The sequence below is a fragment of the Talpa europaea genome, assembly GCF_964194135.1.
Source record: "Talpa europaea genome assembly, chromosome: 9".
Classification (NCBI taxonomy): domain Eukaryota; kingdom Metazoa; phylum Chordata; class Mammalia; order Eulipotyphla; family Talpidae; genus Talpa; species Talpa europaea.
In genome coordinates this window covers 23,706,161-23,730,643 of record NC_140076.1, presented here as the reverse complement: position 1 = coordinate 23,730,643, position 24,483 = coordinate 23,706,161, and the positions used below count along the sequence as shown (strand labels likewise).

Here is a 24,483-nt window from a genome sequence, read left to right as displayed (position 1 = left end):
CGCAGCCTCTGCAGCGCCGGTTCGATCCCCGGCTACTCCCCAGCCACAGGAGGAGGGTCCCACATGGCGCGCAGACCTCTCCTGCCGCCCGCTGCTCCCCTCAGCAGTGTACTTTGGTCCTTCTGCCTGCTCTGCTCCCAGCTCTGGCTCTGGTGAATTCTCTCACCCTCCTGCCCTTCTGACTGTACCCAGTGCTTGCATAAATAAATAAAAAAAAAATAAATTAAAAAAATTAAAAAAAAAAAAAACACAAGTCATAGAGCCCAGCGGCATCTAGACATGACACACCAAGATCACCTGTACTCTTTTCCACCTGAGATCTTTTGCATCCAAACCATCCCTAAGGCTAGAACAGATGAGACTGCCAAAGAAGAACAAAAAACAAAACAAGAAAAAGGCCAAGGCTACAACCCTGGGGACCAGTGACCTGGAAGAGGGAGACAGAGGAAGAAAAGCCAGTGGGAGAGGAAGGAAAAGGACTCACAGAGGGTAGATGAGATTCAGGAAAGAGCAGTGTCATGGAAGCCATTGTAAGAGAGGGGCTCAAGGGGTAATTAGCCAACAGTTTCACAGGCTATGGAGACATCAAATAAGAGAAAGGTAAAAACTAAGCTATTGTGTGGCAATTAAGCGGTCACTGGTGACAGCACCCAGAGCAGTGATTCTCAGAAACTCAAAAACTTTGATTTGAAATCTTGACTATCACACTCACCATACCACTCATCCCTGGGTGGGGCTTCAACACACCCTGCCTTGCTTTCTCCTCCATTTAAGAATAATAATACCCCTCCCCCAAGCCTAGTGATTCCAGAAGCATTCTGTAACTTAGACTACCTGGTGCTTATATATGTGCATAGACACACACACATGCACTAATCTGAACAGTTAATATTTGTACTTTTAAAAGAGGAAAAAAATTTCCTTTGCCCCATCCTTACCTAGTAAACAAATTTAAAGAAAGGGGTTTATACTCTCCTGAAAAAAAAAAGAAGGGAATGGAGGCATCACACTCCCAGACTTCAAACTATACTACAAAGCCATAATCATCAAAACTGCATGGTATTGGAACAAGAACAGACACACAGACCAATGGAATCGAATAGAAAATCCAGAAATAAACCCACAGATTTATGGTCAACTAATCTTTGACAAAGGAGCAAAGAATATGCATTGGAGCAAAGAAAGTTTGTTCAATAAATGATGCTGGGAAAACTGGGTCACTACATGCAAAAGAATGAAGCTTGACCACCACCTCACACCATACACAAAAATCAACTCAAAATGGATTAAAGAACTAGACATAAGACCTGAAACCATAAAATACATAGAAGGAAATATAGGCAAAACACTACATGATATGCACATCAAAGACATCTTTACAGACACATCACCCAAAGCAGTGATAATGAAGGCAAATTGAAACAGCTGGGACTACATCAAATTAAAGAGCTTCTGCACAACACAAGAGACAATAACAAAAACAAAGAGAAACCCCACTGACTGGCAGAACATTTTTGCACACAGCACTAATGATAAAGGACTGATCACAAAAATCTACGAAGAGCTGATGAGATTCAACAAAAACAAAGAAAATAATCCAGTCAAAAAATGGGCAGAAGAGCTAAAAAGAAACTTCTCTGAAGAGGAAATGCAAATGGCCAACAGGCATATGAAAAAATGTTCAACATCACTTGTAATCAGGGAAATGCAAATCAAAACTACCATGAGATACCATCTTACACCAGTGAGAATGGCACATATTAAAAAAACTAGCAACAACAAATGTTGGTGAGGTTGTGAAGAAAAAGGAACTCTCCGGCACTGCTGGTGGGAGTGCAAACTGGTCCAACCACTGTGGAGAACTGTGTGGAGATTTCTGGACCTACTAAACATAGAGCTTCCATATGATCCAGCAACTCCACTCCTAGGTATTTACCCAAAGGACACAGAAACATCCATTCCAAAGAGCACCTGCACCCCTATGTTTATAGCAGCACTATTTACAATAGCTAAGCTTTGGAAACAACCCAAATGCCCAAAAATAGATGACTGGATCAAGAAGATGTGGTACATATACACCATGGAATATTACTCAGCATTCAAAAAAGATAAACACATGCAATTTGCAGCAACATGGATGGCGCTGGAGGGATCATGCTCAGCAAAATAAGCCAGAAAGAAAAAGAAAAATACCGGATGGTCTCACTCATAGCAGGAATCTAGAAAACTTAAATAAGGGACCAGGAAAAAGAATAACTATAAGAAAGAAAATATCAAAATCAACAAACAACTATGAATCAGAGACACTTATGGGGGGCTGAGGGGTGGGGAAAGGAGGGAATGGGGTCAAAATAAGGGGGTTGTAATTGTATGGGGAATATAAAAATAAAATTTAAATAAAAAAAAGAAAGGGGCTTATAAAACAAGATGTAAAGCTAAAAGAAAAGTGTTCTTACATCCCTGCGAATCACCCCCGATACCCTTAACCTCAGCCTCCTGAGAATGGTGTTACTGGCTTTGCCAAGAAACTAACTGGTAAAACTTTCCACACTGTTATGACCATATTATATTTTTTAAAAAGTCACATGTGCATCTTCCACAGACTTGAGCGCATGGTAAACAATCTGAGAGAGGGACCGAGAGACGCAGTGAGAGCGGCCTCTGTGCAGAAAGGAGTCCTACCTTCATCAGGTGCTTGTTGACCCACTTGGTGAACGTCTTCTTCTGCACGCGGTCCCGTTCATCTGTAAAGGAGAGAGGAGGCGCTGGCTTAGTGTTACCCGGCACCAAGTTCCCGTACCCCACCTTGTCCACACTCCAGACCCTCCACTGGGGAGTTTCTACAGAACTGTGTGGGTTGTTGAGCAGAGGTCCTGCCTGGACCTCCTCTTCCGTCCTGACCATGTTGTCACTTCACAAATTAGAATCACATGCCTCAATGGGGCCATGTCTCCTTCACATCATTATTCTCTGGGGCGCAGAGTGATTCCTTGCTTCCCCCACAGCAAACTCCAGAAGTCCATAGCTGTGAGGAGGCCATTGCCAGCAGAGTAGCGTGACCTGGCACCTGGGTTACTCCCAATGCAGTGGTGAAAACTCACTCTTCAGACAAATCTGCCGGGTCAGTGTTCTGCTCCCTCCCTCCAATATCCCTCCAATCTCCTCCTGCCATTACCAGTCAACCACATTCTCAAAGCTGCCAGCCACCCACTGCATATCTCCCCCCTCCCTTTCTTCCCTGAAATCTCCCAGAGCCCCCATTTCTCTGTAGGCAAACTCCCCTTCATTCTCAACCATGCTCCTCTCTCATTGACAGAAACAGGACCCTCAGATGCGCCATACAAGGCAGTGATGCTCCACAGGGGCGGGATTCCACAAAGGACTCACTTTCTCACACAGTTGCCAGTTCCCCAGAGCCACTTCCAAGCCATTGATCCACCTTCCCGGCTACTCTTCTATTTATTTGAAGCCTTACCATCTTGGTCAACTAATCCTCACTGTCACTAGTTCCCTGCTGCCCCCAGCCCCAACACAGCAAATCAACTGTAACCTCCCCTGACAACTTGGTTCACATTTACTATCTTCACACATATGCCCTGGCATCCTCTCCAAACTCCTTCTACATATACAGTGACAATGCCTCTGAGCCTGCACAGCTCTTCATCTCCAACTCACGTCCAGACAGCACACTTCATCTCCCGACTCTGGTTCCTTGTGAAACACACGCATTTTTAACAGTCATCATCAGCAATCTCTCGTGCCTCCTACCATCCTCAACCTTCAGTCACCCCACTCTCATTTTACCCGGTGTATTAGGAACACCTGGGATTACCCCACCTGTGTTAAACAACATGGTCAAGCAGTTCACAGCTGCCGTCACGAATAGCCAATCCCACTTGCACAACTTCCCACTACTAAATTCACTACGACGCTCTCCAAGCCTGAACTGCACACCACTGCTTGGCTCTGTCATTTCTCCTCCTAGTCAGAGAACGTTCAGAAGAACATGGCAGAGTATATAAATCTGGTTTATTGGTAATTCACACAAATTTCACTTAAGGCTTTTCTCCCCACTGCCCAGTTATTCCCTCCTGACTGACTGCCAAGTAAAAGACGCACAGATACCATTCTAAGTGATGCCAACACTTGCCTCCTCTTCACCTTTACCTGAATGCACTTTATTTACTTTTCTGAATTTGTAGCCATTCAAGAAGTACTTCCTCATCTCTGCCTTTGGTCTTACATTCACTTCCTTTTTAGCCTTGAACCCTTTCCTGCTTTGCAAGGAATGGTCTCTTCCTATTCAGACCACAAATTAACAAGCACCCTCTAAATTATCAGTGTAATTCTCTAAGTCTGCTTATACGCCAATCTGTTCAACAACAATGAATCCTATGCTAAGGGTTGAAAGGTCTATCTAAATCCTGCCTTCATGGGGCCTCCCCTGGTGGCGCAGGCAGTTGAGTGCAGCGCTGTGAAGCTGACCGTAGCCTCTGCAGCACTGGTTCTATCCCAGCCGCCGGCGAGGGTCCCACGTGGCATGGCAGATCTCTCCTGTCTTGCCCACTGCTCCCCTCAGCAGTGTATTGCAGTCAATCTGCCTGTTCTGTTCCCCACTCTGTCTCTGGTGAATTCTCTCACCCTCCCGCACATCTGGCCTTACCCTGGTTCTTGTATAAATAAATACATCTTGCCTCCATGTACAACATTCTTAGATGCTTAAAACAGAATTCACCACCTCAAAAGACAACACATACCATTTTAATAGTTCCATAAAATGTCATAATCTGCTTGCCTCTAAATGTCACAAATTGTCTCTCATTTGGAACTGCTTACATTTTTTCAAGTGTAATCTACCTTTCACTTAATAGGGTCCTGCTAACATTTGAAACCAGGATTTTATTAGATTTGTCCACTGTCATTATGACACATTTGGTCTGTTCATCCTGTTATCCAACATCTTATTCATCCTTTCTGTGTTTGTGTCACCTGCAGTCTGAATCAGAACCAGCTTGCAACTGCTGTCTCATCGGAATCACTGACACTTTGCTCATACTATTTATTTCTCTTCATGCCATTCTACTCTCTTCCTCTCTACCTCTCAAATGCTATTTACTCTTTAAAACCCAGCTTGTTCAGTCACTCACTTATTCTTTGAATACATCTTTATTAAGGAACCCAGATGCTTGGAACAGCCTGTGCTTGACTCTGGCAACAGATATATCAATGTGACAGTGCTTACTTTTATGGAGCTGACAGTCTGGCAGAGAAGGGAGACAATTTCGATGGAGTTTGATATGTGCTACAGCTGAGGTAAGCACAGAGTGCTGAAGGACACAAGAGATATGGGTGAGCCCGCTAAGTGAGGGAGGGAAAGATAGGAAGCTAGTGAATTTCCAAGGGTGATTCTAACTGAACCTTAAAATATGAGCAGACCTTGGCCAGAAAGAGACAAGAAGGTCAAAGTCTCTACATGAAGTGTCACCTGATGCAAATTCTTGCAGACAAAGAGACGAGAACTGCACAGAATTAAGATGGCTAAAAGAGATGTGGTAAGACTTTGGTGGTGAGACTTACAACTGAACAGGATGGGTCAAATCATGACCTTTCATGACAGGCTAAAGAGCTCAAAGCTTTTACCAAGAAACTAGTAAGAGAAAGGGAAGCGCCAAAAGATTTTCAATAAGAAAATGTGTTTGAGAAAATTACACTGGTAGCCTTTCCTGAGAACTCCATCCTCAATAGTCTCTTTGTCCTCCAAGTTTTTATGATACTAACAATGCGAACATTCAATCGGTACTCATATAATTATACAGCATTCTGAACTTTAATACGCTTATTCTTACATCACCAATGAGATCATTAACTCATGAAGGAAAACAACCATGCCTTACCTTTTTGTATGTCCCTCAGCTTCTAACAGCTAAAACTCCACATAAGACTACTTAAAACAAAAACAAAAACCTTCTTGATTGGCCAATATATGATTAGAAGACAAGCTAAAGAAATCAGGCCTAAGTCCAATATGTAAATGCGCCCCCCCCCCCAACACTCCAGTAAGAGTCATCTACGTGCCAGGACATGCAGATAGAATGAACAAACAAAACTGAGGCTGCCCAGGACCTCTGCCTACCACATTGTCCCCAACCGCTGACCCACCCCGCTGCAGTGTATTTATTACCTTCATAATTGAGAATGGGCTGTTTCTAGTTTTACATCTACACTCTGAAGACACGTCTTCTCTTCTTCTTAGAATTTATTTTATTATAAAAGATACATGTTTGCTCTAACAAGTTAAACAATACACAGGAGAGAAAAAAAAAGTTAACAAATTTCCTTGTAAACAAATCACTATTTTTTTTTTAAAGATTATTTATTTATGAATACAAGAGCTGGGGTACAGGCCAGAGATGCGGAGGGTGAGAGGATTCACCAGAGACAGAGTGGGGAGCAGAACAGGCAGACTGACTGAAATACACTGCTGAGGGGAGCAGCGGGCGAGACAGGAGGGGTCTGCCTCGCCATGTGGGTTGCTCCTTGGCCAGGCCGGGAATCAAACTGCAGAGGCTGCAGATTGCTTCATAGTGCATGCTCAACCCCTTGCACCACCAGAGAGGCACAACAAATCACTATTTTAAAGAGGTGGAATTCACTTGATTTTTTTTGTCCACTGCCTCATTTCTTTTAGACCTGAACATGTGAATAACATGATCGAGTTTTATTATTCACTGGTAATTCTGTTCACCAACCATGCCCTTCCATGCGGATAATACTCAAGAGAAATCCAATGAGTTCATATCAGTCATACTTCCAAAACTTAAAACACAAACTTTTAATTTAGAAGGAGGAGTTCCAAGTATCTATTTTGAGGGCTACATGATAACAAGTCTTTTGCAAGACCTTCGACTAGCCTGCTTAGGGCTGAGCCACAAGTTTCTCAGAAAAGGATTTGAAAGAACAACTTTGCCAGAAGCTGGAAGATCCTTTTTCAGAATGCTGTGTTGCAGACCCATCAATGACATAGATGTTTTTACCAGATTTAAATATCAGGATAAGAGGATTAGCTCCATTGCCTGGAGTTTAAAATCTTAACGTTTCAGCAAGGAACTTCATTAAGGAAGCCAAAGAGCAGCTTTATGACACCGCCCTTCAGAATGCTACAAACACCTCTCACTTTCAAAGTTTTAGATTTAGCTCCTACACATAAACCCTTCATTTAATTCCAGGCTCAGCAAAAATCTTTACACCCGGAGTTAGAATTTTTCAAAAAGTACCCTCACGTGATAGGAAGACAGTCAAAGAAAAGGAGATATTCTTTTTGATGCATCTTATAAATTCAACCCCATAAAAAGCTATGAAGTGATAATAGAGACCCCAAGAGCCCACAGGGAAATGCTCAGATTTAACATATGCAGGTATCAATTAATTACATGGGTTTAGTGAATTAGAAGGATTAAATACTTATTCCTACTTTATGAAAATCACCTCTACAGGTCGCAGAGTGACCAATACCTATCCTCATTTTCTTTCAGTTTCATTGGCAGCTATGTCCTTCTTAGAACGCAGGCAAGTCCTTCCACCTAAAATCTGAATCCCACCTTTTTTTCTCCTGGGGATCCTCAGCCCAACAATTACCCCTTAGTTTCTACATCTCTAACTTCTCCTTTTGGGCTCCCTGAACAAGAATGGCAACATTACTCACAGTTTCCGTAACCTCACCACCCACTCCCCCATGCAACCTGGCTTTGGGCCCCACAAATTCACTGAAACTGCCCTCCCGCAGTCACCTAATTGTCAACCCAGAAGATGCTGCTAATCATCCATCCCATCACCTTTTAAACCTTCCAGCCCTCTTGACTCTGAGACTCCATTCTACCTTTCTCTTCCTTCTCCTTCTCTTGTTATATCTTGTCTTCTGCTCATCCCTTAAATGTTTACTATTCCATAGCTTTTTTGTCATCAGTGTGATAAGTTCTAAGGGGGGTTGTTGTGAACCATGTAAAATTATGTACACTTTGTATTAAGTACATTGTGAGAATGTAACAGGGTGGTCCCCAGGAAAGGGGGAGGTTCCAGGTTCCCTGCCCCACCCAAGAAAGGGTGGAGCTGAGCAGGAAAAGGAGAAGGGACAGAAGAGACTGAGGAAAGAAACAGGATAGAGCCAAAAGACCTGGAGGAGGCACATGGAGCCTAGAGACATGTAAAGAAACTGCGCTTGTCTTTTGGTTGTAGACTGGGTGACACAGATGTGGGTGAGACCCATGGGGAGTTGACAATGGCAGCTTTTATCTTAATGTTGATTTTACTCTTTTCCTTCCGGGCTTGTCTGGTTATTTCTGACCCTTTTCTGTGGGTCCCCACTGAAAGATGCTTTAGATTTGTGACAGGCTTTGGGGCCTTGCTCTGGGCCATTCCCATATGGATGGACTTTTACCCACGAGGGGATGGGTAACTTTGGGTGCTTCATTTAGAAACTAAACTCTTTGCCTTACCTGTATTATTTCCTAGTTTTATTAAAGTTCCTTCCCATTAAAGTCTCATATGTTTTGTGTTGATACGACGAATGACAAAACCCATTTAGAATAGACAGGTTTGCGGGGTTTGGGCTGCCCCTCTCCCTACCCTATAACAAGAAGAAAACTCCATAGCTTTTCCAATTAAAGCTAAGAAAAGCCAATCTCTGCATTCTCTCAGAACCATTTAATCTGCACTCTTGATCTCAGCTGTAACCTATACACTAGAAATCCTATATCCTTCTCTTCCACTTGGGCCATAATCTTAAACACACCTTCATATGGCCAATTGCCTCCGAAGCATTTCATGCTCATCTGAAACTCAATTTGTCTAAAGTGAACTCTTCTTTTTCTTCCTGCCTTTAATAGGTTTCCCTGATATGATCCATCTGTTACGGACTGACCGATTGTGTGCTCCCAAAATTAATTATGTTGGGATCATAACTCCCAACATGATAGTGTACTAGGAAATGAGGCCTCTGGGAGATTATCCATGATGGTAGAGCCCTCGTGAGTGGGGGGTGGAGCCCTTATGAAGGCAGAGAGCTCTCTGTGGGCACAGTGAGAACACGGCTAGCTGTCTGGGAGCCACGCACAGGGTCCTCACTGGACAGCAAATCTGCAGCTGCCTAGATCTTGGACTTCCAGCCTCCAGAATGGTGAGAAATAAACTGTTGTTTCAGTCACACAATCTATGGTTTTATCATCATGACCCAAACTAGAACACAATCCTTTTCAATGCTATAATCTTTCTGACAACACTGGTCTTGTTACTGTCCACCTTGAAATCCTTCAGTGACTCCTTATCCTCCTAATAATACTAATAGTTAACATTTACAACATACCTACTTATATGCTAAACACCCTACATACATTGTTTTCAATGCTCAACAATCCCATAAGGAAGATAGGTATTATTTTACTGGAAAGATAAAACCCAAAGAAGATATGTAACTTGCCTAAAATCACAAGGTAAGTAATGAAGTTGAATGTGAACCCAACTCTACTAAAGCCAAATTCCTTCACTCAGGATAACATTCAAAATTGCTTGGGATCTAAGACCCATTATGATGTGAAGCCTGCCTGCCACCTTTTCATAGAAACTCTAACTCCTAACCTTGCTAAACAATTTCCCCTGAATGGATCATGTCACACTTCCCTGCCTTGGCATTTTTGTTCTCCCCATGAAATGTAGTCGCCACCTCCCCGCCCTTCTCTGACTTCTCCTTCTCCTGCATTTAACTATCAAATCCTCCCTCCCGCATAAGAGTTCAGGGGGATCTCTCTCCTGTGCTTATTGCAGGCCACCATTGTCTACTCATATATCTGTTTACAATTCTCTTCTATTTGAGAATGAGCCAAGGGTCGACAGGAAAGCTCACACTTGAGGCACAAAGTTCTGTGTTCTGATCCAACATACCCTACAACATGGTCCCGATACAATATGAATCAATAAAAAAAGCAAATGAGAGAAGAGCCTCTACTGTTTCCCTAAGGGCAACCAAAAAGTGCTTCAAGAACACAAGCAGCAGCAGCTACCTGGAAATCTAAAAATGAGACACCTGAATGAACTGTCAGAGAAGGGAAATAGAGGGTCAGAATAGACGTCCCATGACCTCATGAAGTTGACATCAAATACCTGAGACCAACATGTAAATAATCAATAATAATACCAAGCAAATTACACACTAGAGACAAGCTACACAAAATGACCCTGACAGACACACCTGGCTAATTCTGTCAGAGAGGTAGGAGCTTATGGAAGGCATGATGGTTGAACTAAATCTTTGGTGACAAGTAGGATTTTGGTAGCTCAAAAGGGACAAGGGAATTCCAACCTAATGAAAAAGCATGAACAATGATTTGAGACATGTACGTACGTAGGATGTGTCTTAGATATAGTGTACATTAGCAATGTAATGAGAAAGATTAACAAAGTGAACTAAGGTCAAATCACTCCAGAAAGCTGGACTGAGGAGTCTGTACTTAATTCAGTAAATAAAACAATTCCACTGAAATTTTCTGACCAGAGTGTGCTTTGGGAAGGTTAATCTAGCATTGGCCTGCTAGCCAATCTGCAGCAGAGACAGACTAAGAGGCAGAAGAGCTACTCAGAGGTCTGCTGCGACAGACAGAGGGAGAAAGCTAAGAGCATGACAAGGGCAGAGCCATCAGGAAGGCAGAGAAAGCAGGCAGACCCAGAGGACCATGCAGAGGCAGAAAGACAGCCCTTTTACTATGGACAAGATATGTTAAGGAGGGCCTCCCCGGTGGCGCAGCGGTTGAGCACTGGGTTGCGAAGCTGCCCGCAGCCTCTGCAGCGCTGGTTCGATCCCCGGCTGCTCCCCGGCCACCGGAGGAGGGTCCCACATGGTGCGCAGACCTCTCCTGCCACCCGCTGCTCCCCTCAGCAGTGTATTTCGTCAGTCTGCCTGTTCTGCTCCCCGCTCTGGCTCCGGTGAATTCTCTCACCCTCCCGCGCTTCTGACTGTACCCAGTGCTTGTATAAATAAATAAATAAAAATAAATAAATCTTTAAAAAAAAATAACTAAGTCTTTAAAAAAAAAAAAAAGATATGTTAAGGAAGGAAAGCATTCAAGATAATTCTGATGTTTCCAGTCACAGCAACTGGGAAGAGGGTGGTAGCCTGAGATGAGGAACACAAGAAGTAGGCACAGATTTGGAGACGGAAGGCTGGAGAACAAGGGAGCTCCCTGCTGATAGTTGAAACCTTAGGACCAGCATTCAGGGGGTCAGAACTGAGGATACAGATTTGAAGCTAACAATTGATAGCCAAAGCTGTGGCAAGTTGAGCAAAACAAAAAGCCCATTTCAACAAATCTCCCCTAAATCACCACTTTGCCCACATCATCCCCTATTCAAAATCCTTTACTGATTCCCAGAAGACCAGATCAAGTCCAACTCCTTGGTTTCCTTAGTGTAATACAAGGCAATGAAATTCAATTCATTTTTACTATGTGTATAAGGTTGGAGGGGGACAAAGATAAGACATGACCTCTGACCTGAAGGAATTTACAATCTACACTTTCAACTTTATCTTTAGACTCTCCCCTGCATGACTCAACTGACCATTCTGAGCTCACTGTTTCCCAACATACCTTGCATATTCTAATATAGCCCTTTTTCTCTGACTGGAATGTGCACCCTCCTCTTCTTGGCTTATCTAATTTAGAGGCTCCTTCCAAGGTCCACTCCTACACACCTCTGGTGTGTCAGCCACCTCTGAATGTTTTTAAGTGCCTGTGTTTATTTACATGTTATCCAGCAATATAAAACCCATTGCTAAATATTTTTATATGTAAGTCCTACTTCTCTATTGGATCATAAGTTCTCTGGAGACAAGAACCATGTTTTAAATTTCCTTAAAACATCCAACATTTAGGGGGCCTCCCTGGTGGCACAAGGACTTAAGTCTCAGCACTATGAAGCTCTTGGCAACCAATGCAGCATGAGTTCGCTCCCCAGCCAGGGAGCTAACCCACATGGTGCAGCAGACCTCTCCTGTCTCACCCAATGCTCCCCTCAGCAGTGTATTTCAGTAGATCTGCCTATTCTGCTCCCCAATCTGTCTCTGATAAATCCTCTTACCCCCTGCACCTCTGGCCTACATCCCAGGTCTTGTACACATAAATAAATAAATCTTTAAAAAAAATCTAATATTTAGGATGACAATAGGCACCCAAGAATACTCACCCACTTAACAAATATATACTGAGAATCCACTATGTGCTGAATCTGTATCTGCAAGGACACTTTAAGCTGGTACTTTCAAAATCAGACTAAAATGTTTTCTTAAATGATAATTAAGACTGCTTTTCAGCAGGGGGATGGAAGCAGCATTTGGACTACCCTTCTACAGGTACAGCATTTCTAAATTCTTCCTGCCACATCTGGACAAAGATTTTGCATCACTTAGAGAGCAAGCGCAAACAAAATGGGCCACAACTCAAATGTGCTTACCAATACTATACAATGGCACCAGCATTATAAGTGATTCCTACCCTTGTAAGTGTATAAGTCAACTTTGGGAGGTAAGACCGACCTCAATATTTATTGCATTTGAGGCCTATCTCATTTAGTATTTGACTTAATCCTCACAACACTATCAACTATACATTACTTATCCTCATTTTACAGCTCAAATTGATGCTCAGAAAAACTCATTAATGGGGGGTGCAGACATAGTACGTCTCCATGAAGACTGGGACTTGGTAATTTACAGAAGTAATAGCTCTATAAACTTGTGTGTAAAATGAAAATTTTACACTTTTTTTTTTTTTTTAAGGAAAACCTGAACTTGATTAACAGTTCCTTGCACTTTTGGGAATCAGAATATAGGTCTAACTTTAGACAAAGAAATACACTATGAAGTAAGCATGGTAACAAAAAAAAAAAAAAAAAAAAAAGAGTCACAGAGAGAAAAGAGAGGCATATAACTTGGAGTATCATATTCAGAAAAATTAAATAGTTCACAGATGCAGAGAGATAAAGAAGTTAAGAATTCTCAACATATAATTTCAAAGATGAAGAAATCAAAGCCTTGAGAAATTTAAGAACTTAGAACAGGGGCAAACCAGGACAATAAGTTGGATCCCCTGACCTCTAGTCCATGGTTCTTACCTTCCATGACATTCGCCCCCTCCGTGAGCCTGTGTTTCATCTGTAACAGGTAGTTTGGTCTAGATCAACGGTTCCCATTCTGTGAACCAGTTATAGCAAAATCACCTGGGGAACGTGCACTGGGCTATATGCTTTAATATCATATACTCATTATAAAGACTGTGAACTGGGATCATCTCAATCTCCTTTTTAATAAATAAGGAAACCGCAGCATAGAACGATTAAGCCATTTCCCCAGTCCAGAGAGCAGTGCAGCAGCAGAGCATGACCCCCCCCATCACAGACAGTTGATGCTAAACTTCATTTTCTTAAATATCAGGCTGCACTTCCTGTCTCCAGGGTATTAAACATTATAGGGTGAGCTGGGGAAGTGATTTTTTTCATCTCAAAATTTTCGAGAAGATTCTAGACTTCCTTATACTTCTTTGCAGAAAAGGCTTAGCCCTTTTTTCTTCAAGCATTTTCAGGCATAGAAAATTCTCCAAATCTCATGGAGGAAATCTCAGTGATAAAAAGCTAGGTTGTATCAGCAACAACTAACTAAAATCGGCTCTCCTTGTGCCCCAAACATTACTACAATACCAGCTTTGTTTCTCAAGAAGAACTTAAATATCTGGCATTACTGGCCTAGCAGTCAGAAGACAGGATCAGAATCCAAGCTCAGGAGAAAGGGGTTACCCTTCTAAGAAGTCTCTTCTCCACAAAATAACCAGTGATTAAATTTCCATGAATATCTGCCTATTAGGGTAAAAAAATTTTGTTCTGTTATAGATTCGGAGTATAAAATCAAAAGATATTAGTAGGTTATCAATCAGTCACTCCCAAACTTAGGTTTCACAAACCACAAAATGTCCCACAATAAATCAGAAAGCCTAATATAAAGTAGTTAACTTTTTTTATTTTGCTAAGTTGGTACATCTAAAAACAAACTAGCGCCTAATAACCACTCTTTCATGAAGTAAAGGACATTTAACACATGCAAAAACTATAGGAAGAACAAAAACAAAAAAGTAGGAAGGGCAATTTCAGGAAAAAAGGAGAGTTCTTTAAGCTTAACTTTATGAAAGGCACCTACATTTTCTTATCTTTTTCATCTTATCAAGAAATCATGAGCTGCTATCTTTTTCCTGCACCACTCTGTACTCCCTACAGTTTGGAAGACAAGGAAACCTCTGGCCAAAAAGACTAGGTCACTTGCTCAAGGTCACAGAACATCATTTAAATGAACTCTCCTCCTTCATTAGAGATGGCTAAGTCACAGCCAGTGTGACTTCCCCTAGCCTCCAGTCCTTCTTTAGGTCCTGACACCACACCGTCTTCAGGCCTTTTTGCCGCCTCACAGTTGGCATGAGACATTAAGTGTAAGAGTTACCAATCCACGCCAAAGAGGAAACCGAGGCCGCGACTCCTCCCTCCTCCCCCCATCTGCTCAGAGGTTGACTCCATAACCAACCAACTTCTGCTAAAAATACACCCTGAACTTTCAGAACCATGCAACATAACTTAAAAGTAGTTTCCTGATACAGGCAGAAGGGCAGGAGTATGAGTATGAATTCAGTCTCTATAAAAAAACCCCACACCCAAAGCTTAGGCTTTTAACTGCCAGTCACTACAAGCTTAAGACATTCCCCAGGAAGTAGGGTGCACCAGTCTATCCCACTGCACATTTTAACAAGCCCAGAAGCTATAATGTCTGCGAGGCTTCAAAGCCCATGCACCCCTATGAGTCAACAAGAGCAAAGGCTATTTGGGATCCTCAGGCCCAGTCAAGGCAAAAACTTCACATACTAACCCATACAGCACATGCGGCAAGCCAGGTGGGCGTTGAACTCGTGCTCATCTTGGTAATTGGGCCACATGGCAGCCCTGCGTCTGCTCACCCCGCCTAAAAGGAGGGTGTCACCAAGCCCCTCCACGAGTGCTGCCTCTGCAGCTCCTCAGGAGGTGAACAGAGACAGCCCGGCAGAGGGCTGTGTGATGAAAAGGGAGAGGCGCAGAGGAGAAGCGGCTCCACCCACCACTTCCTACTGACCTCCTCCTTCCCTTGAGGTCAGAGAGGAAGCTCCTCCCTAAGGTACTTCCAAAAACTGGGTCCAGGTCTTCAGGCAAAGAAAGGGTATCCTACTCAAAAGCGGTACTGGCTTGCTGTTTTCAGACCAATGCAGCGTGCAGAGGTGGGAGTTCATACACAAATGTCCAGACAAGAGTGAGCACACCTGAGCAGGAAGACGCTGGTCTATGAATTACCCTCCATTTGCAGAGCAGAAACTTGTGACCTTGGAATCTTCCTTAGGTGTAGGAGAGCTAGTGAGGTGAAATGGCTCACTGCCAACTCAGGAACAGGGCACCATTGCCCAACAGCTGCTTCTCGAACTTGTCTTTTTTCGGGCAGAAGTGCACGGGAAGTTAACCGGCTGAGAAGGCCCCACAGCAGGAGAGAGGACAACGGCTCAAGTCCATACATACGCCATCTGCAGCCAACAGAGGCCTGGGCTGCAAAGGGAGCTTCCTGTCCCCACACTTACACCTGCCCACAGGAAGAATCCATCTCTCCCAATGATTCCACCTACTTTAGAGAGTGACCGGCTTCAACCAGCCTCTCAGGCAAATTTGCGTGGCAGATTTCATCAACTTAAAAACACTGCTACCTTACTGCTCCATTCTTCCCCGCATCCAGTCAGGAATGTCAGCCCCTTCCTCTGCCCAGACCCTCTTTGTCTCTGCGGTCAGCGCACTTAACTCAGCTGTGACAGAATTCCTTTATCCATCAGTGGAAGCCAGCTTGCCTGTTTGTCCAACTTGTTTTCTCTGTCTTGGTTAATTGTACCAGACACTGGAATGTTGAAGAAACACAATGAAGGGCTTTTTCATTCAGATGGCCCGGCCCCCCCAGCAGGTCTTCACAATTCTGGCCCAACCAGGGGACAGAAAGGCTGAGCCTCTGTCCATGTCAGGGCAGACACTCCAAGCTTGGCCCCATGCGGCTCAGAAAGGTCCCACTGCAGATAAGGGCCTAATCGCTGGCCCTCTGCTCAAGCTCCCTAAATAGAACGACTTCTTTAGGCTAATGCTGCTTCCAATCCTGTTCCTGAAGCAGGGAGGGAGGGGCAGCACTCAGGAAACCAAGTTTCCAGATTAGCCCAAAAGACTCCAAGTGGAAAAAAGTTAGCAGGAACTGCCTAGCAGGCCACGTATTTAAACACGCCCTATGACCTGCCTCAATGCCCTGACAGTTTCCTTCACTCCCCACTGGGCATCCCACCCACCTACAACTGGTAATAATCCTGCTGTTACTTAACTAATAACAGGACTACAGCTGACTTTATCCTGGACTAAGCTCAGTCACCCCGATAACCTGTGACAACTCTACCCAGTTTGTTCCTTTTATTAGACTCCTGTTAGTCAGCCTTGAAGAGGAAGAATCCTACTAAAATTTACTTTGTCCTAGGAAAAGAAATGCATAAAAAATAAGGAGAAAAAAGGAATAAAAATTTCCTGATTCATACTCAGTAGTTTTTCCTTTATCAGATTTAAATTCCGAGAGTTTAGGACTGTCTTTCATCTTCAGATCCTAGTCTTTAACACATGCAGAAGATATTCAACAACCTAGGCTAACTGAGCATCTACTGTAACTGTTAGTTCACAGGTAATGCGCTAAGAACTTTAAATATCATTTAACCCCAACAATAATCCTCTAAGGAAGGTATATCATTTTGCATTTTAGAGACAAAAATAATTATAAAAGACCAAACCACTTGACTGATTACATAAGCTTCTGTCCAGTTCCAATGCTATGTCTCCTGTTTTTACCCTCCTATCTCTGAGATCTAAACCAGAATAACTAAACTGGGGGTGGGGGAGGGGATGCTGTACGTGTAAGGAGATAGGACATCCTAGAGAAAGTCAAGAAATAAAAACAGTGGGCTAACTGGAGATATAGGGCATATCCCAAATGAATATGCGGGGCAACATGCAAAAATATTAAGTAATTTCACAGTCTCCCAAAATCAAAATAATAATTACTGGGCAAGGTCTGAGGAAAGTGAATCAAACCTGCCCTTCCCTCCCTCCCCTGGTGTCCAAGCAGGACTCATTCCCCTGAGGGCAGTGCAGACTGATCAAGTGAGGGCGAGTTTGGGGGACAAGACCAGCCTGGCTACCAGGAAACAGCCCTTCCCGTCAGGTTCCCCTCTTTCTTTTTTGTTTTTAAAGATGTATTTATTTATGCATACAAGATCTGGGGTGCAGGGGGTGAGAGGATTCACCAGAGACAGAGTGGGGAACAGAACAGGCAGATCCACTGAAATACACTGCTGAGGGGAGCAGCAGGCAAGCCAGGAGAGGTCTGCTGTGTCATGTGGGTAGCTCCTTGGCCGGGGATCAAACCTGTACTGCAGTGGCTGGAGATAACCTCATAGGTTGCATCTTAACCCCTGGCGCCACCAGGGAGGCCCAGGTTCCTCTCTTTCTTGTCCAACTTTTAGTTATTTCCTAGTTCACTAGATGTCCAGAGATGGCAACGTCAAGAAAAGGTGACTTTGCCCAGGTACCTGAAGATCTTTAAAATGTGGAGTGGAGGGAAGAAGACTCAAGCCACTGTTTCTACACATGGCTAGAAGTTACCTGAGAATTTAGTTATGGGTTTTCTTACAATAGCACTGAAAACTGAAGCTTTGTATTTATTTCCTCAAATGCCAAAGTCACCCACTACTAAGGACATCCGAGTAGACTTGTTAGGGGGAAGTGATGTCCTGAGTTAATCCTATACAGGCTTTGTGGACTCCACCCCCACTCCAGACTAAAGCCATCAAGACTCTGGGAAAGACAAATCCCATCACCACCAAGGGAGGGTGGCTGGGACCTGAGGGTGGAGTTGGGCAGCCAGGTTGGATATAAAAAACCAAACACGTGGGCCTTGGGCTCGCTCTCTGGCGTGCGATCGCTCGCCTCCTGGCTTCACCGCTCCTGGCTGGCGGCCAACTCTGAGAGCGCCATTTTGGGATTCCTGATCGGCGGATCGGGTAGGACTCATTTAAAACTTTGTCTCCCACTTTTCTCCCAGAGCTGTACATTTCCTCATTTCCCCTTCCCTTTGTAAATAAACCTTTTATTAACCTTTCACGTGTGCCTGCAGTAGAGCATTGATAAGTCCTTTTAAGCGCGCGGGTGAGGACCCACAGTCAGGCACCCCGTTTTGTATCGGGGTTGCTCTACAACAGACTCAGAAGCCCTTCCCTCTGGTGTGTAAGATAATGATTCACAATACATCACTGACTTTTTATACGCACCCACGATGACTTCTATCACATTTAATTCCCACCCACGATGACTTCTATCACATTTAATTCCCAACTGTACGACAATTGTATTTTGTCCCAGCAACTCACAAGAAATGTCTTCAGTGATATCTTTTGTGAAAAAAATTATGATAGTAACCAATTAGATAGTCCTTACCAAGTGTAGAATGTCTTCTAATAAACAATCTCAAAACCATCTTGCAGGGTCTTCCCTGGCGGCGCAGCGGTTGAACACTGGGTTGCGAGGCTGCCCGCAGCCTCTGCAGCACCAGTTCAATCCCTGGCCACCAGCGAGGGTCCCACAAAAAAAAAAAAAAAAAAAAAAACCCAACCATCTTGCAGTATTATTAACCCCATTTTACAGAGGAGGAAACAGAGGCCCAGACTCTCTTACTCCACCAGCAGGAACAGGAGGTAGAATGAAAACACACTGACTCTAGACTCAAACCCAGTTACATAACACATCCCACATCCAAGTTGAGCCATATGATTGCACTGCCAGTCACAGAAAATCAAAGACCTTAGTATTTCTCATACACATTAGAAATTTGGAGTTAGGTAGTGTGTCTTGATATCACACAACGGTAATGCGGAAGAACCAGGGCTTAGAACCCAGATCTTCTAACTCTTAAGATCTCTAAGCTCTTTGTACCCGCTGCATAAATCTAAGGGGGAAGAATAGCTAAGGAAAGAAAAAGACTCCACCTTGATTAAGAAACATAGTGCTTTAGTTATTTGAACAGACATATACTAGATATAGGAGCATTTCTTTCAATATTTACCGAAGGCCTATTGTATGCTTAGCAAATTTGCAAATAGCACAAATTGAGGACACACAGCTAATGCTGAAAATGGATGGATCAGCATTTACAGCAATTGCAAAAGGCTGCACCAAATCTGACAGTACAAAATTTAACTAGGACATCTGTATGTCTTTTGCTGAAGTTCAAAAAAGCCAAAAACCAGCAATCTCTGGAGGGGACAGAATAACAGTTCATGTACAATGTTAGGCCATTTTATAACTGATGTCAAGTTTACTACGACTCAATACTATGATGGAATTCCTTTTTTATGTGCAACCTTAAATTTCAATTCAATAACTGGTCCTCGTACTCAGATGTTGGGATGTCCAAGTCTTTTTTTAAAGATAAAGAAAACAGGATCTTAAAGAGAGAAAAATCCAGCCTTTGAGAAACACACCAAAAATCCAAATGTTTTTGAACTGTGAAACCTTTTTCCTGTTTACACTATTGCAACATGAGATACTAACATGCTGAAACACAGTGCAACTCTATCATTTAATTAGCCTATACTGAGCACTCATCTCAGGCCACCCATAAAGCCAAGTCCAGTATATACCCAAATGAATAGGATGTATACCTGCTCCCTGTCCCTGCTACAAGTTATAGCTAATGCTACCTTAATTACTTCATTTATTTGTTCAAGTGACATTTATTGACACCTATTTTCTCTCATACACTTGAGCTACAGAGATGAATAAGAGTTCTTAGAGATCTTACAGTCTAATAAAATATAATTAGTGGGGAGAGAAAGACCAGCTAAACAAGATGCAGTGTTAATGAGAAGTTAACAGGGTGCTATGGGGCACAGGAGGGGAACTCTTCGGTCAAGGAAGGCTTTCCAGAGGTTGTAACAACTTACCCTGAGGACAAGCATCAAGCAGTCCAGCTGAAAAGAAGGTATAGGCATTTCAGGTAGAGAACTACAAGTTTTCAAATGACACTGCAGTACTGGGCATTTGTGAGGCCAAAACAGGAAATGAAAGTAATGAAATTGACGGGGACAGATGATGAAAACACTTTTATGTCATATTGTAGAGTTTGAACTTTCCCCTAAAAGTAGAAGGGAACCATCGATGGATTTTAAGTCAGGTCTGTGTTTCAGGAAGATCATTCTGAGAGTTTAGGGAAAGGCAGGGGGAAATTAAGGAAACAGATTATTTCAACAGACCTAGAGAGAAAAAAATGAAGACTCAAAATAGGAGGAAGTTTTAAGAATAATGAGATAATATACATAAATACAAGTCTGGATAGGGCGTATTAGAAACTATTTAAAATCCTAAATACTAATTGAGTGCTACATTCTGCCTTGTAGATACATGGTTTCAGAACAAACTGTCTTCTTGCATCTTATTTACTTGTGCTAAAGGAATGGTGACTTGGAAATAAGGTTGTAAAAGCCATATACTTATATCATATAACCAGATTTCACTAGTAGACCATAACACCTAGAAAAAGTAGCTAAGGGAAGCTAAGGAATAATAATCAGTGATTCCTTCCCCACATTTCTGCTGCACTCCCTTTACCTCTACACACACACACACACACACACACACACACACACACACACACACAGTCACCACATTTTCAAAGCAGCAACTCAATTTAACTGTCCAAAGGGAATGCTACAATAATTGAAAGGGAAGTGTCTAGGCTAGAGAAAACAGCCCTCAAATATAAGCAAGTCTAAGGTGGACAAGAGGGAGTAGACTTGATTTTTGCCAGACAGAATTTGGATGAATGAATTTAAGTTACAAAGAAGCAACTTTCAGTTAAAAAAGAACTCCCAGGTACCAATACAACCACCAGTCCATAGGCTGTATGTCATGTAAGCAGACCTCCGCCATCCAGCAGAGTGGCTTCTGACTTGGGTAGTTAGGACTAAGTAACAGGTTGGACCGGTTAGTATGTCAGGATTCTTCCAACTCTAAAAGCAAGATAAAATACTCTATCAACTTTAAGAATAGAGGAAATCCGAAATCTAAACAAACATAGCCAGGGAGTACAAGAATACAGTATCTTATTAGAACTGCAGCACTGAAAAGGAATCTCAGAAACTAGTAGTTTTCAACTCTGAGAGAACCTTTTCAAACAAATCTTACATGGAACTCAACATGCAGTATTATTAAACAGCATACTGCCAATGGCATAGGGTCAAATACATGTTACTTATTTTAAAGTCAAATGACATACTGATCTGATCATTTTTAGAGACTGATTAGAAATTGAGTAATATTTTCTAACAATCTCAGCATTCATTTTATTACCATGTTGTATTTAATTGCAGAGAACTATTTTTTAAACTAGTTTATACAAATAGAAACAAATAGTAACAGTGTCACAGTCTGCCTGGTAATCTCAGGATATTATTCAAATAAATTGGTACGAGAGTCTGAATGAATGTAGAAATATTTCCTTCAAAGTTAAATATATTTAATAGCTTAAAACTATGCTTTACGGGCCTCCCTGGTGGCGCAGGCAGTTGAGCGCAGCACTGTGAAGCTGTCCGCGGCCTCTGCAGTGTGGGTTCGATTCCGGCTGGCCAGTGAGAATCCCACATGGCGCTGCAGACCTCTCCTTTCTTGCTCCTCCTTCTGCTGCTCCCTTCAGCAGTGTATTTTGTCAGTCTGCCTGTTCAGTTCCCCACTCTGTCTCTGGTGAATCCTCTCACCCTCCCGTGCATCTGGCCTGTACCCTGGTTCTTGTACAAATAAAGAAATCTTTAAAAAGAAAAAAACTATGCTTTACAATACTTGCATATGACTAGAAAAGTTGGACAAGCACAAAAACTTCTAGTACAAAGTCAATATTATAATGTTATCACTTAGCTACTTCTTACCCACTCACTCGCTTAGACCGAGCTTCACCTGAGCCCATACAACTGAGTCTTGCCTAGAATTCACTAGGTAGAGGACCTATGTTCTCCAACAGTACACACACTTCCAACTGGGGGGGAGGGAACAGAGGAGGACCAACAGATCAGAAAGAAGAATGTTGACCTGTAAAATCAAGGATTCATCTATAACCAAAATAAATGTGTCCACAGGGATGGTGAGACGCTTTATTCTGGTGATGGCCGACTGGCAGGTAGTACATTAGAGTACACATATTATTTTTAAGTATCTTTTTAAAAAGACACTAAATCTTACAATTAAAATTTTTATATGATGGATACAGAGTCTTCCACATTATTTTGTGGGAGTTTTAGTATCCATAGTGCCCAACTAGAAAACCACATTTTACAGATAAACTAAACATATAGCACATTCCCAGTATCACTATTAGGTACGAAATCAAAGTTATTTTATAGATATAATCAGCTTTTCCAATGCAGTTTTTTTCTTTTTAGTTCAATATGTTTTATGGCTGTTTATGAAACTGATATTTCTAAAACATAAGAAAGTATTTAAAAGCAGTGTTATGGGCTCCTAATTCCATAGGAATTCCTATACTGAAGATAAACTTTTAAAATATTAATTGGTGGTTTAGAAATGTCATTATCCTAACTCACAGGAAAAGGAAAGCAGCAGGCTCCGCCCACATGAGATTTCTCTCTGTGAGAAACCCCATGCAAAGCCTGCTAACTCATGTCTGCTACTCTTTTTTTTTCTAAGTTCAAATACAGGCTTACATTTGGGGAAAGTTACTTTGGGGTACCTTTTAAACATACTCCAACACAAGCAAACATTTTTCTAACCGTCTGTCATTGTTACTGATAAAGAAACATGCCAGGATCTGAATAATTAGTCAAAAGCTTTTCTGAGACTTGCTGGAAAAGACACTGGGCAGTGACTGCATCAAATTCTAATTCTGTCAAGCCTTTGGGAACTTGTAATAGAAAGCTAAGTAATAAGTCATCAAATTTCCATGTTAATTGGTAAGATACAAAGTAACAAGGATCTCAATAGTTGGCTTCAAGGTAGTAAGCAATCACAGTCACAGCACTAAAGACAGAAAGCCAGAGGTGTACTCCGGGAAAAGTTATACTTTAGTAATCCTCAACAATGGAGATTTAGAATCAACGGAACACAGGGCTGATCCCTGCATGGGTCATTTAGAAGTCTAAGGCATATAGTGTAATTAATAACAATATGGGAAGAGTGTTCTCCTCCCATTAAAAAAAGTTTTTTTAAATATTCAGGGCCCAATTCCCTGGAAAATGCACAGTTAACTTCTTTGCATTGACCAAGATGACTTGGATACACATAAAGTAAACTGTGTAGCTGCCTGAAGGGAAAAGAACAGTTTCAATCATATCAAGGAGAACAGAGGCGCCCCAGTGTTCTAGGATGCACCTCGGCAAGGACACCGATTGACTCTTTCCTCACTGACCCTTCCTCCTCTGCCTTTTCTCATCCAAAAATACACTGAGTCCAGAAACTTCTTTAATCCCACGAGTTTTTCCCACATCTGCACCTGGAGGAGGGCATGTTTCTGGTTAAAAACAAAAGTCTAAAAACCACTTTTGAGAATGAGAAAATAAGCAAGGGGCTTGATTCTCTAAGGAAGGACCCACATCAGCAGATGCCACTTTCCTGGGCCCAGACATCACCTCATCTAACCAGCGCCCTGAGTCAGACAGCCAGACAGCCTCGGTCCAGGTCCCCAGCTGACAGAGCCCAGGGCGCGAGGGTGTGCTGGCCCTTTAAGGCAAGCAACGGGTAGCCCTCCCTCCTCTCCCCAAAAGCCCCACAGCAGATTTAAAGAATAAACAGCCGTTACCTGCTCTGCCTCTGCTACATCTTTTCCAGTACAGAACTCCAGCAATTCCAAGAACGTGAGTCAAAATAAAGAGGGCTGGTGGCAAATAAGATGAATCTAGGAGCGGCATTTCCAGAGTCGCCCTTTCTCTTCCCCTGTGTGAGCCACAAGCCCTCAGCCCGGCACAGGCCTCCAAATGCCTTTCTCCTGAGGTGACTGCTGTCCTGTGCTATCAGCACGGAGGAGAGGCCTGCAGAGTTGTCAGAAACTTCCTGGCGGCTTCTCCTCCATCTCGCCTCTGACTGTTTTTCAGCAGCAGTAGGACACGCCACGAAAACTGCACAGTGTATCTCAGACAAAGCCCAGGAAACAACTGGCCTGAGGGGGAGGGGAAGGGGAAGGAGGAACCAGGAGAGTGAAAAGGAGTGCCTAAGCCCGTGTCAGGCTGACTCAAACTCTATCTTTGGCATCCTCTGTTCAGCTTAAACAAACAAACCTCAGACCCTTCCACTGGGAGGGCGGGCGTTTCG

The 24,483-nt window shown here is 42.8% G+C and overlaps 1 protein-coding gene across 1 annotated transcript in view; it reads right to left on the bottom strand.

The window, feature by feature from the left end:
- The window catches only part of MACF1 (microtubule actin crosslinking factor 1), a gene marked incomplete at both ends in the record, with an annotated part of 211,499 nt that extends 187,416 nt beyond the window's left edge, over positions 1–24,083 (bottom strand). Inside the window, 2 exons of the mRNA XM_084243390.1 lie at positions 2,683–2,744; positions 23,975–24,083. Coding sequence (XP_084099516.1) covers positions 2,683–2,744; positions 23,975–24,083 — 171 coding nt within the window. The remainder of the gene's footprint in view (positions 1–2,682; positions 2,745–23,974) is intronic.
- Positions 24,084–24,483: the final 400 nt, after the last annotated feature.